Genomic DNA, 14,456 nt, shown 5'->3' on the forward strand with positions numbered 1-14,456 from the left:
AATTTTGGTTCATTTTGATTGACAGTATTTTAAGATATGACCTTGTGATTAAAAAGATAAAAAAAAAATATAAGTTTCTTTTTGAGCTCAGTTTACATTGACATATCCCTCGGCACATTAGATGAACATGAATGTGTGAGAGCTGAAGTTATAGTACACTGTGTCATATTTCTACAATGCATTTTGGTTTTTAAATCATGGCAGCCTCGTCAAGTGTAACAGTACCTTATTTGAGCATTGTAGTCTCCAGACAATGGGTTTCTCAAAATTTTCAGCCTACAATATTAATCCTCCCCTATGAACCTCAATTTACCTTGTGTCGTGCAATGAGGTCACCTCTGGTATGGTGGGCTTTCAAGCAATCAAATGTTAGTCAAACGATACAAAATAAATTCATGTTATAATACAGCTTATAAACATTCAATTTATTATTCTGCATTTTATTTCATTAACATGTTACACAGACCTTACAATATATCATTGTAATGCATTATATACTGGATAAAATGTGAAGAACATTAACTTGACAAGATTGAAAAACATATGTATACAAATATACAAACTTTGATAAAATCAGAATATATATTTCTCTTGTATTATAGGATTAAATATACAAATGCAACATAATTTGACATATTCAGAAAAACTGCATCTCCCTTCATAGCTATATGAAGACTTCAGATGCAAAAACTGACTTGCCCATTTTTCTCAATTTGAGATATATACCGTATATCCTCTAAAGCTGAATTTATACTCAATCGCCGAGCGATTGCGATGCACTGCTATTGGAAAGCGATGGACAATCACCAAATTTTGCGATGCATCGCTCGTCGCTTTTGCATTTATACTTTGCACAACGATAGCGATTGCAAACAACAATTAAAATATTCTAAATGCCAAAAAATACATTTTTTAGAACATCTATTGCTGTCAATAATTATTTCTTTTAATTAATTCATCACCGAAAGTTAATCAATCGAGAATGGTAAATTAGTTAGCAGAATAAAAGATCCAGTTGATAAGAAATGATTGGTTGATGCATTCATATGTCAAGCGATATCGCTCATAAGTTGAGATTTCTTCAACTTGCAAAAGAGCCATCGTTTATGCCTTGGCGATAGATCAGCTTGACGCCCTGAAAACAAAAGTAAACACAGAGCATGCATGAGAATCGCTTTTCTGCAAAAGCGATCGAGTATAAATTCAGCTTAATAAAGATCCTCCTGTAATAAACACCCCTCTAGTCTTTTGAAAAGTCTAATTAAATAAACACCCCCAACACCCCCAGAAACAATTTCCATGCTATTGTGTGTAAGCTTACCACAGCCCACACACGAAGTCGAACAGCCAGTAAATGGTGTTGGCATTGGCAAAAATTACATTACAAATGCCTGGAAATAAACGGGAAGCCATTGATCCTAAGTTCTTAGTTCGTCATTTTGGCATGATTTTAAACTTACATAATGATTTTACATGGGACCCGATCCTGGATCCAAGGCCAAGCTATAATATTAACTTTACTCACATAATTAGTTCCGAATTATGATATGCCATATGCTTTGTGTTGTACATGTAATCATTTTGATCAGTGGTTCGTAACAAAGAAAGCGTGAGCCAGTTGACCTAGCAATGGTCATATTCTAACATGCATTACGCCAGCTACTTGTAAGGTATGTTAGTTGTTGGAAGGTCGAAAACTACCACTTGTAGGATATAATATAGATTTGAAGGAATCCAAAATATTGCACTTTTGAGTTCAACATGTTATACTGGGGAAAAAGGTTGCTTCAATGTTTGAAAGAGAAATGCCACTCACTGTGCTATTCTAGCTGAAATCCATACACCCTCTATGGAAGACAGGCAGTGTGAATTTCAAATGAGGTTACCTGAATAGGTGATCCCATTTGAAATCTACACCCCCTGTGTGGGATATTAAGGTCATGTCTTCCATAGGGATATATGAATTTCAACTGGAATTGCCCATTGTATAGGAGTCCACTGTTTAAACACACTGCATATTTATTTTCAGCCCATTTGAAGGCATTTGATTCCCCACTCCTGCTTTTCATTAAAATTCATTCTCATCCCATCTAGTATTTACGAGTTTCCTGTTTCATGTCAAAAAAATTGGTCAAAGACAAACTTTACTGTGGTAGCCCTGCATCTTCTCATGGTGATTTCATACATGTTTGACTTCAAAACCCCTTTTTTCTAAAAAATAAACCAAGGATATTTTTCCTGTTTCTAACCATGAAGTTGCATTCCCTGTGTCATTTCCTTTCAAAAAATAAAAACTTTTATATACATTGTTACCCATGCTACAATATCCATTTCTACCATAAAATGGCAGAAATCCACTCACTGGTGCTTGTGATAGCATACTGTAAAACCACTGAATTTCGCTAGAGATTTAATTTTGCTAATTTCATTAAAAGCCTTAATTTGCTAAAATAAATGCCCACAAATTTACCAGATTTACGATGAATTGTAAACATGAATTGCTGGATTACCAAAATTAAATACCTACAAAATGGTGTTCATTGGCAATTAGCGAGATTAAGTGCCAGCAAAATTAAATAGCTTTACATTATCCAGGAGGCGAGTGGCATGGTAAAGAGAGACAGCAATACTGCTCAGCCATATGGCACTTTCCATACAATCGGAACACGGAAGTAAATCGGGACTGAATTTTGCAGCTGCCGTGATCACTGGTATGCGCTGTTCAATTTGCACACTGAGTGATCGGAGCCTAACCAACACGGCAAATTTAAAACCGTCACAGCGACTCTCAACCAGTAATAATCAAATTTTACTGTATTTATTTAATTTGAAGGTTAGTTTTGTGGGGTCCATTGTCGAACCCTAATGGTTTTACCTTGTATTAATATTATTTATTAACATATGAGTACTTGTTGTGATATTTTAAGCGTTTTTAAAATTTCAAAATAATCTCATTCAATCACACGGCTGACAAAGAAAATTGACTGAATTTAGAGAATGCACGGCACTCACCACCTGACATTATCCTGATTTCGCCAGATATAGTTTGGAAGTTAAAGGGCAAAGCCCAACTGGTTGAAAATTGAATCAATTATTCAGTAGGATTATGTGCAGAATGTGACCCATCACATCAAAACACTGCAGTTGTTGGTTGCAATATAACATCAAATACCAGGCAGGTTGAATAAGGCGGACCATTTCAATTAGAGAATAAAAAATAGGATTATTGTTTTTTGCCTATCCAATATCGCATCATAATGGATGGGCTGGCTAATATTTTGCAGCCAGTTACTTTTGTGAGGACATCCCTGTTGTTTTAATTGAACAAAACCATCACAAACATCTAAGCCACTGAACTCTGTTCTTAGTTCGCACACATGTATTATGCCAGCGCATTATTGTGTGATCATTGAGGATCAACAAGCCTGTCGCTGTTGCATGCGCGCTGACTTATATCACTCTCCACTATCGTGTGATATTATACACCCAAAAACCAATCAAATTATGTGAATTATTTACAAACCACAATAAGAATGGATGATACAAGTTGTCAAAATATTTAACTGTTCAATCTTATACAAGTCAGTCTTACCTGGAATAAGCACAGGGTTGCCAAAAGATTTCAGCCCGAATCGCGGGTCAAATAATCGAAAAGTCGCCCAATTTTTCTCTTTACCATTGGTTTCTATGGAGCAGGAAACTATCGAAAGTCGCGGGAGCCAAAGTTGAAAAGTCGCCCAATTTTTTTCTTAAGCATTGGTTTCTATGGGACAGGAAATTGTTCAAAAATCTTCAAAAGTCGCCCAATTGGGCTACCAAATCGTGGGTTTGGCAACCCTGAATAAGCACAGAGGCTAATATGATGCCAAGACAAAGCATGCTCTTTCCAACTGTTAATTTCACAGGTGTGGGTGATGCAAACAGGTCAATGACTGAGCAAAATTAATTTTGAATTAAACAAGCATTTGATTGAATTGAAATATTTAAAGCTGGATCTCATGAAAGAAGAAACATGTAGTGATTGTCAACTGCATCAATTTGATGTAATAGGTTACAAATGCAGATGGCAGTGTATGTAATAAGCAGCAGCTGTTCAATATGTTAGATAAGCTAATCCTGAGTATGCAAAATTAAATATTCTAGACCCCTGGATATATAGCACTTGCATTCATCTATTCACTGTCCAAAATTCCAGCTGTGTTACTATTTTGTGAACATTTGAAAATGGGCGAGAGTAAGATCAGCCAGGGGGTGAGGGGAAGACAACTCTCTTCAGACTATAAAATCAGGATGGACAGAATGAAAGCTTCTTTTACATCGGCCTTTTTTGGATATATTTATGCTCTTTCCCCTCTATGAACAACATTCTCAAAGACCCAGTTTTTACCTGGGCTTAAATCTATTTTTACTGTATAGCATAACTCAACTTCTTTGAATGTACTCTTCTGATAGTTTGGAAGCTTGAAGAGGTTGACAATCCCCCCACTGTATTGGGTCCCTCTTTTGAAATGTCTTTCATGACAACATCCAGTGTTACTTATGTTAGCGTATCTCAGTTTCTCTTTGTATGTGCTTTTCTTCGGATAGTTTGGAAGCTTGAGGAGTTTGAAGCATGTTGAGGAGGTTAGCAATCTCCCCATTGGGTCCCTCTTTTGAAATATCTCTCATGACAACTCAAATCCAGTGTTATTTGTGATAGCGTATCTTAGTTTCTCTTTGTATGTGCTTTTCTGCTGATAGTTTGGAAACTTGAGGAGTTTGAAGCATGTTGAGGAGGTTAGCAATCTCTCCACTGGGTCCCTCTTTTGAAATATCTCAAATCCAGTATTACTTGTGATAGCGTACTAGTATCTCAGTTTCTCTTTGGAGTGTGCTCTTCTTCTGATAGTTAGGAAGATTGAGGAGGTTGAAGCATGTTGAGGAGGTTGGCAATCTCCCCTGTGGGTCCCTCTTTTGAGATGTAACTCATGACAACTCAAATCCAGTGTTACTTGTGATAGCATATCGCAATTTCTCTTTGAGTGTGCTCTTCTTTTGATAATTTGGAAGTTTGAGGAGGTTGAAGCATGTTGAGGAGGTTGGCAATCTCTCCACTGGGTCCGTCTTTTGAAATGTCATTCATGAAAGCTCAAATCCAGTATTACTTGTGATAGCATATCGCAATTTCTCTTTGAGTGTGCTCTTCTTTTGATAATTTGGAAGTTTGAGGAGGTTGAAGCATGTTGAGGAGGTTGGCAATCTCCCCACTGGTTCTCTCTTCTGTATTCTCAAGAAACCTCGTAACACACTACCCACTGTGTCTCCGGTGTCCTGAATAAATAACCATAACAGACATTAAACATCATCTCATTTGTTACAAAAAATATTTTCAAGTCTTCAAAAATTCATTGCTTCTTAGATATTGCTGAGCAATCACAAAAGTCAGCTAAACCAAATCCTGAAATATGAGGTTTCCTACAAACAACCTATTCCATGTATTTTTCTTTATCGTAGTGGGATAGTAAAAACAAAAATTCTTATCGTTTCTCCTGCTTCTAGGTTACACAACCTGTATGAAGCACGCTTACCTGATCATCACTGACTTCCACACATCGGATTGAGAATGGTGGTTCAAGATGAGCAAAGCCAAGAAGCGATGGTTTTGAACAGCTTGTAACCCAAGTAATTCTACTCTTAGTTTACAACCCACTATATAATTGAAGACCAATTTATAAAGACTAGTTTGCATCTGGCAAAGGCCCGATGTGATTGGTTGCTGGCTTGTGCAGTACAGCATTTTTGGTCTGGTTGACAGGACGTCATACGCAAACTAGTTTTTATAATTCGGTCTTATTATAATTATAACAACCTGCATGAAGCACGCTTACCTGATCATCACTGACTTCCACACATCGGATTGAGAATGGTGGTTCAAGATGAGCAAAACCAAGCAGCGGTGGTTTGGAACAGCTTGTAACAAACTGAAATGGTACAAAATCATGAACATGTAACTGCATATGTGGGCAAATATTTGTGTCTGGAATGATGCTACATTCTGTGCATTCTATGGGAATATGGCGGTCTAAAAGTTAGAGCGTTTGACTCATGATCACAAGGTTTAGGGTTCAATCCCCGTCAGACCCAACCGTTGACCTAACACATGGATCATGGGTTTGGTTTTTTCACAAAATTTATGGTTAGGCTTAGTATTAGCTTAGGCTTTCTTAAACAAAATATTACATGAAGGATTAACCTGGGTTTCTCTACTGGAAGTCAGTTTGACCCAAATTCCTTCATACAATAAAATATGCGGGCATGGTGTCTGTTAGAATCACACACAGGCGATCAGCAGAGCATACAGTACAGGTTCCTGTATGACATACGCTACGGGCTGCTCTAGGACGAAGGCAACTTCGATTAAACTGACCTGTGATAGAGAAACCCAGAATCCATGCATGATATTAATCTGAATTTTGCCATTTTCTTCATTATTTATTGTTATAATTGGCCACTGAGACACAATGAAAGAGTTATCATGGGGACTTATGTTGAGATTGCCAGAGTACCGACTGTGAATTCAGGTAGTGCGGTGGTACCACTCTGGATCGGTAATCCAGCGACCAGAGTTCAATCCCTGCCGAGTCCTTGAGCCCAAAACACATCATTTAAATCATAATTTCTCAGGTTTGTATCGTTTATTTCTGATCCTCGCATATATTAATTTGTGTCTCGCATTGTCTTACTCCCCGCTAGGGTGATGCATATAGGCCACCTCCTTCTTCATTCTTTTAAATTAATGTTACAAATGAACAACTTTTGTCATATCAAAACAGCAGACAATATGCAGAAAATGTCCACAGTAAACATTTGAACAAGAACAATCCCACATTTCACATTATTACAAATGAATATGTACCTTAAGGAAGAGCGCCCTCTCTTGAGCGGTGAAGTCATTTGATAAAACATCAAACAACCAGTTGATGACACGATGAGAATTGTGAAAACCGCCATAGTACTGGGTATGCTTCCTATAAGAACAAGTAACAAAAAAATGTCCTTAAATAATTGAAAATTAATGCAATTTAATTGATTCATATCCAGGTTACATGACCCAAACCTTAATAGAAGTTATCTGTGTTCTATAAGCTGCATATCCTATCAGCGACTGCTATACCTTGTTTAGGACTTTCAAAAGAAGAAACCTGCATGTGCAAACATGACTGTTTCAAAATAGCCTGCCAAAGTCATGCAGGTAACTCCAAGGTCGTGCATTGAATTGTTTTGAATGAGGAATACTACGGGAATCGGCGCCTATTGTTAGAAGTCACACATGAGTAACATGGATAACCTCTATAGTTACCAGCATGAGAATAGATTTCCATGACAGAAAAAGCATGCAAAATGTGGCAAAAATTCTCCAAACGGGCCAAAAATAGAATAAAATAGCAGAAATTTGGACAACAAAAATTCTTATGCCTGTAGTTACCCAATCGGAGCAAATGTTAGAAAAATGCCAAGAGTGTATTAATTGTGTATAATTACATGAGCGTGCACTCTGTGTACTACCTGCAGTGCTTTCACACACGCTCGTGTAGGATTGATGAATTTTTCTTGCAGATTGATACATTTATATTTCTCATATTTTCAAAACAATTTTAGTGACAATTTTGTTATAAAAATAATCAAAAATTACTTCCCCCCCCCTCATGTATGAAATAAGTTAATAAATGTTTATTACTTGTTTACTTGATGCAATCTTGGAAAAATAAAGTCTGCACAAAAAGTAACTCAGCTGTTATAAATACGCCTATAGATTCAGAACTAATAATTGTTTTCACAATATTTCAACATAAAGAGAAGGATGATTTATTTACACGCATTTTGATACCCCATTAGTCAAATGTCGTTTAATATTAACAACGCAGTAGTGCTTTTACAGAAAAATACCCGAATTTAAAAGTTGCAGTTTACAGCGATCAATGGTTATAATGCCAGCACTGCAAACATGTAAAACCCGCCAGTATCTTCGCGCTTACTTCAAATCAATACAAATAACTGCAACTTTTAAATTGGGGTATTTTTCTTTCAAAACACTGCTGTATTGTCAATATTGAACAAAATTTGACAAATGGGGTATCAAAATGCGCGTAAATAAATCATCCTTCTTTTTTATGTTGAGATATTGTGAAAACAATTATTAGTTCTGCATCTACAGGCGTATTTATAACAGCTGAGTTACTTTTTGTGCAGACTTTATATTAAAAACAATGACAAACCTTAAGTCGCTGAGATCCAATGCCGCATTGTCTCCTGATATGAGTCTCTGTAATTCTGGCCCAGAAAACCATGACAACCACTCATGATTGACAATGGACAAGAAGCCACGCTTGAAAGCCTTGGTTTGCTCTCGGATCTGAGCACACATCCGAAAATGTGCCATCAAGTGGATATACTTGATTCTGGATATAAACAAAGAATAACAATACTCATTTATTGCATTCATTTGTAGAGTCATTTCTAGTACATAAGCAAGCATGCCAGCAGATCTCAAAATAATTTTTGGTTCTGGTTCTGGTTGGGTTAGACTCAAGGAGACTCCCTGTCAGTCAGAAATACCATCAGTCCGAACTACCATCAGTCTGAATTTTTAGGGTTAGTGTTAGGGTTAGGACTCAAAGGTGTATCCGACTCAACGGTTGTACTCGACTCAACGCCCCTTGTGAGGAAAGATGAGTCAGATTTGGTGTGTGCAAGATCTGCTTTTAGATGGTGAAGTGAGCTTTTAGCTGGTTCTTGAATGCTTTGTGTTCTTGGATGTTGATTATCTCTTGGGGTAGGCTGTTCCAATCTATGACTTCACTCCACACTTGAAGCTACAGTTCTTGGCAAGGTCCTTCGCCACCTGCTGATATGTATTATGTGAGCAGAACAAGGTCATGCCAGGGTCAGAGGATATTTATATTATATGTTCAATATCACATGACTTCATTCAATCAGGCAATCAGGACCACACTTCTGTATTTTACAGGTGCTACACTGGCAAATACTCTGATAAAGGGAGCAAGGGACAATGCTGATTTTAAAGAAGAATATGTACAGCATTATAATGCATTCTTTAAGAAATAGGCATCTCAATGTTTGTTTCCTTAAGTACAGCTTCATTCAAGGCCTTCATGTGCACACAAGCACTCACTTAAATGTAGACACAAAAACATAGACACACTCATAGACACACCCCCACACACACCAACACACCCCTCTTTATAAATATATACAAACAAGGACCTCGTTCTGCATGATTGAATTATATCTAACCAAGGACACACACACCCGATTTCAATCGACACACCATGGACCGACCCTACACACCCTGACAACTGATGAACCGTCCTGAACCCCCTAAACATGGACCACTTTTAAATGCTTTTTATGTTATTTGCATTGTCCTGCTTATATCCAGCAACTGTGGACATCCACTGTTGCAGGTGTGTCCACATTTGTGATGTGTGTATCCATATGTAGGTCCATGTTTGCAGGTAATTACAAATGCACATATACCCCGTCATACACACAAACAAACACATTTATATGTATAACAAACACCTGACAATTATACAACTTTGGACTGGAACTCACTTATTTTCATTAGTTACACCAAATGCTCTTCCTCCTGGAACAAGTTCATGTGTGACAACCTTCCCCATGATGTCCTCATCGTATGAAAACACTAAATCCAGATCAGAGATGTCACCTTCATAATGCTGGATCAAGAAAAATCACAAATCAACAAAAAGTTGTTAATGTAAAACTGATTTCATTCAATGCAAATGTTATAACATAACCCATTTTTCAATTTGGTGTCCCAACTAAGGAGTAACAATTCAATATAGTGCAACTTTGAAATGACCAAACGACATTGTAAATTGACCTTTTCGGTAAATCCCATAAGCCTTTGCGAGTACACCTGAGATGTCATCATTTGAAGTCATGCCAATCAGCCCCAATGCGCACATCGTTTATCAAACATCGATACTGCGCATTGCAAATCGGTGTGACATCAAATTTTTTTATTTTTTTTAGCCTTAGGATAAGCTTAGGCTTTCTTACGCAAAGTATTAGATAAAGGATCAACCTGGGTTTCTCTACTAGACGTCAGTTTGACCACAAACAATATGCGGGCATGGTGCTAACAGCGTGCCTGTTAGCATCGCACACAGGCGATCAGTAGAGCATACAGTACATAAGCCTAATTGCGAGTACACCTGAGATGTCGTCATTTGAAGTCACACCGATCAACCACAATGCGCACAGTACATCGTTTATCAAACATCGATGGCGACATCTCAGGTGTACTCGCAAAGGCTTATGGGATTTACCGAAAAGGTCAATTGGAGCAGGTGTGTAAAACAAGATACAGTACCAATAACTTTTAATTTTGTGAAAAACTTTGCAAATTTATTATTGGGGGAATTAGAGCTTGTGAACCTTTATGTCAAAACACTTGTAAATAAATTTAATACCTTAACATATGTGAGGTTCTTGTAGAGTTCTGCATCCAATGACGGCAACTCATCAATAGGGCTATAGAGTTGATTGTTCTGACGATCCAACATCTGACTCAAGAAGAAGGAAGCAAATGGAACTTCTACCACTATACCCTACAAAATTAAATGACAAATTACATATAGATTACAAAACAGTTATTTAAATGAATGTAATTTCACAAAAAAATTCAAACAAACATTTTGTTTTACGCTTATTTTGTTTTACCCTGGTCAGGATTTTTTTTTTTTTTCTTAAATTTTATTTTTCTGGAGGCTTATGTAACCTCAATTATATTACCGAAATCTTCAAAAAGCTTGCAAAATTTATTTGATAATTCGCAAACATATTTTGAAAATGTTCTGAACTGTTTTTGTTTGAAAATTCTCCATCAAAATCTATCAATTTTGACAAGATAAAAACGGTTGATTTCCTATGATTTTGGCCAAAATTTTTTTTAAAAATTCTCGTAAAACCCAAAATCTGGATCGGTTGGGCCCCTAAAACTAGGCTTTTTTCATCGCCTTACCAATAATTCATTTCATTGTGTCAATTTGAATCACTTATATTTAAATGTTTACGGCAAATCACTTACCTCATACACAGCTTTTCCCAGCATTTTACCAACAAATTCAAAAAGATGCAGATGATTCTCTGTGATGAAGGATGTTGAACTGGGGTACAATCTCTGCTCACTGGTGGTCTGCAAAATAAAGTCATAGTTTCTGAATCCCACAATGTTTAAGAGGTACTGTTCAAACAAGGGTTTGTAAATATAACAAGTAAAGAAAACAGTCTTGAAAACCCACACAATGCACACATCTTCCAGAGTTTGGTTGAAATCAGCAACTTTCTCAACCATTGAAAATCCATACACATGAAGACAGGATCTTACTTTCCCAGACACGGAGTATGAATTTCAAATGGGGTAACCTGAATGGGTGACTCCATTTGAAATCTAAAACCTTTATATGGGACCTAAAATCATGTCTTCCTCATGGTGTGTATGGATTTCAACTGGAATTGTCCATTACCTAATTTCAAGAATGTATGACATGCTCAGGGTTGCCAAAACATTTTGGCCTGAATCGCGGGTCAAATAATCGAAAAGTCACCCAATTTTTCTCTTAACCATTGGTTTCTATGGGGCAGGAAACTATAGGAATTCGTGGATTTGGCAACCCTGGACATGCTGATATATGGGGAGTTCATTTATGGCTCTTTCATCCCCTTCATTCAGTGAGCTTTTTAAAGTTTTAAAGAAATCAAATCCTATAATTATGTACTGTTTAATAAACCTACCTTGAATAGGTTCAATGATGGGTTGAAAACTGTGCTGATTGTCTCCTCTAGGAACTCCTTGAACACACCATCCTGATCAATACCAGCTTCATCTAATCCCTGAAAATACACAGTTAACATAATGTGAGTAATGACTGAGGTCAATGCATGGCTACTTAAAACACCATCATGTTGAAAATTACAAAATAGCATCATACTGTTTAACTTTATTTAAAGTCATAATTCACATATTTGGTTGAATTCTAATTTTGTTATCCGTTGCCAAATTTTTTGAAATAATATTACTTGCAACAGTCCATAAGTTTTTTTGTCATTTCCATCATTTAAAGTCAGAATAATGAGGTAAAATGAATGAAACCCCATATTCAAAACTGTTGAGCACCTTGGGGAATTATGAAATCAACTCAAAATCGCTATTTTCCTACAAACACAAATTTGGGCGATTTCAAGTGTAAGTTGGGATATGCATAAACATTACAAATATGCCAAATAATCTGGTTTGAAAAAATAAACCAAATTCATTCAAAAAGATTGTGCATTACTTCTTTAACCCTAACACTGAACCCTGCTTTTTGATATCGGAAGTTACAGAAGATACGAAAAAAGTCACTTGACACCCCCAGGATTCCAACCCTTGACCCCCCGCATGCCAGCCACACGATCATGGACTGGTAGCTACACAGGTTATGCCGTGAGCATATAATACTTAGAGTGATTGCGCCATTGCAGACCCTGGGATTCACACATGCGCTTAATTTTTCATTGTGGTATTCTGTGGTATTTTTGAGTGTTAGGGTTAACATAGGCTTTAATCTGGAAAAATACATCTTATCTAACCCTAACACTGAACCCTGCTTTTTGATATCGGAAGTTACAGAAGATACAAAAAAGGAGAGAAGATGAAGAAAAAAAGTCACTTGACACCCCGGGATTCAACCCTTGACCCCGCATGCCAGCCACACGATCATGGACTGGTAGCTACACGGGTTATGGCTGCCCGGGCAGCAATTCTGTGAGCATATAATACTTAGAGCGATTGCGCCATTGCAGACCCTGGGATTCACGCATGCGCCTAATTTTTCATTGTGGTATTCTGTGGTATTTTTGTGTGTTAGGGTTAATTGCTTGCTATCACACTACATATTATCAAATCAACAAAATAAACATATTCATACCTGGCATGAAAAGTTCATCTGTGTTGGTACATGGGGGGCTGATACAAGTTACGAAGAGTGTACAATCAAGTTTTGGGGTCAAGTGTCCAAATGGTCACTGATCCCAAACTGGTGTTGCTACTCTCCTAATGAAGGTCGAAGATGTGACCAAAAATTTGAGGTAAGTCTTAATTTTGTGTTAAGATCATAGGCTTAAATAACTATATTCCTACCTGTTCATTGATAAATTTGACTCTAATAAGTCCTTTGAGTGTGTTTGCTGAGAGAGAGGCAAGCTGTTGGTATCCATCCTAAAAATTAAAATACATAAACATATCAGTCTGCCGCCTGGACAACCAATTCTTTAGAAATGCTTAGTCGCGCTAAAAGTCGATCGATACATGTAAAAATCAGCACAATTCAGAGATACACCTTTTGCTATGAAATTAATTTTCTCGGTCAAATATAAAGCAATATTTTTTTTTCTTCAGTAATGTCAGTTAAAAACTTGGTGCTTGGATATACATTTTTTTTAAATCCTGGTGTTAAAATTAAGCATCAAATTGTGTCTTTTAGTGTGATATTTTTGATTTTTATAGGCCTTGAATTAGCCATGCGAGCTTTTTACGGAATTCATGTTTTAGCGTCTCAAACTAACATAGTTTGCTAAAGAAAGATATTTCCCACCTCTGTAAAGCACATCGTGTGGGTCTATATGTTATAGTTTTGTCAGAATTTCCGTTTTTGTTTTACCCTTTTTCCATTCAGTCTCCGAAAATGTCAAACTAAGTAAAAGTAGGCAATGGTGAGTACTTTTATCTCGAGAGCAACCAGCTGAAATAGTCGATATTTCCTTTGTTGTTATCCAGGTCAATTTTTCATTGAAAGCAAATTGCCCGACCAGCGATTAAATCCCCAATTGGGTGTTCTGGTTAAACATGATTAGTAGCAGCGCTATAGGTCTGGGAATTTCTTTGCTATATTGAAGTTCTGGCAACACTATAGCCATGCCGGTATTCCTATTAAACCCAGGGATATCGATCCACAATGCTAGTACTAGCCTTTAGATTTCACGTGTTGATTTAGAAATTTTATCAGCCGACAGTGAAAGATGGTGAAATCAAAGCGGAAATTCTGACAAAACTATGATATATAGCTCACGGTGATGTGCTTTAGAAAGTTGGGGAAAATCCTTCATTAGCGAACTATATTACTTTGAAAAGCTAAAAGGTTGATCCAAGAAAAAGCTCGCGGGCCGAGCTGAAGCCTATAAAAATCGAATATCTTACACTAAATGACTGAATTTCAGGTCTAAGTTTAACACCAGGATTAAAAAAAAAATCAGTATCAAGCATTATAGTTTTTCCAGCCATTTACTGAAAAAATGAAAATTATTGCTTTTCATTTGGCTGAGAAAAAAATTTTACACTGAAAAGGTGTAACTCAAAATTTTGCTCATTTCAACACCAATTTCGATCG

General features: G+C 36.9%; 1 protein-coding gene across 1 annotated transcript in view; it reads right to left on the reverse strand.

Moving 5' to 3' along the window:
- Nucleotides 1-431: 431 nt before the first annotated feature.
- LOC140165132 (ubiquitin-protein ligase E3B-like) overlaps nt 432-14,456 on the reverse strand; it is a 49,460-nt gene continuing 35,435 nt past the window's right edge. Inside the window, exons 19-27 of the mRNA XM_072188567.1 lie at nt 13,211-13,288; nt 11,824-11,922; nt 11,117-11,224; nt 10,500-10,637; nt 9,616-9,740; nt 8,256-8,438; nt 6,896-7,007; nt 5,868-5,960; nt 432-5,310 (exon numbers count right to left, since the gene is read on the reverse strand). Coding sequence (XP_072044668.1) covers nt 5,119-5,310; nt 5,868-5,960; nt 6,896-7,007; nt 8,256-8,438; nt 9,616-9,740; nt 10,500-10,637; nt 11,117-11,224; nt 11,824-11,922; nt 13,211-13,288 — 1,128 coding nt within the window. The 3' untranslated portion in view covers nt 432-5,118. The remainder of the gene's footprint in view (nt 5,311-5,867; nt 5,961-6,895; nt 7,008-8,255; nt 8,439-9,615; nt 9,741-10,499; nt 10,638-11,116; nt 11,225-11,823; nt 11,923-13,210; nt 13,289-14,456) is intronic.

Source organism: Amphiura filiformis, chromosome 11 (assembly GCF_039555335.1).
Source record: "Amphiura filiformis chromosome 11, Afil_fr2py, whole genome shotgun sequence".
Classification (NCBI taxonomy): domain Eukaryota; kingdom Metazoa; phylum Echinodermata; class Ophiuroidea; order Amphilepidida; family Amphiuridae; genus Amphiura; species Amphiura filiformis.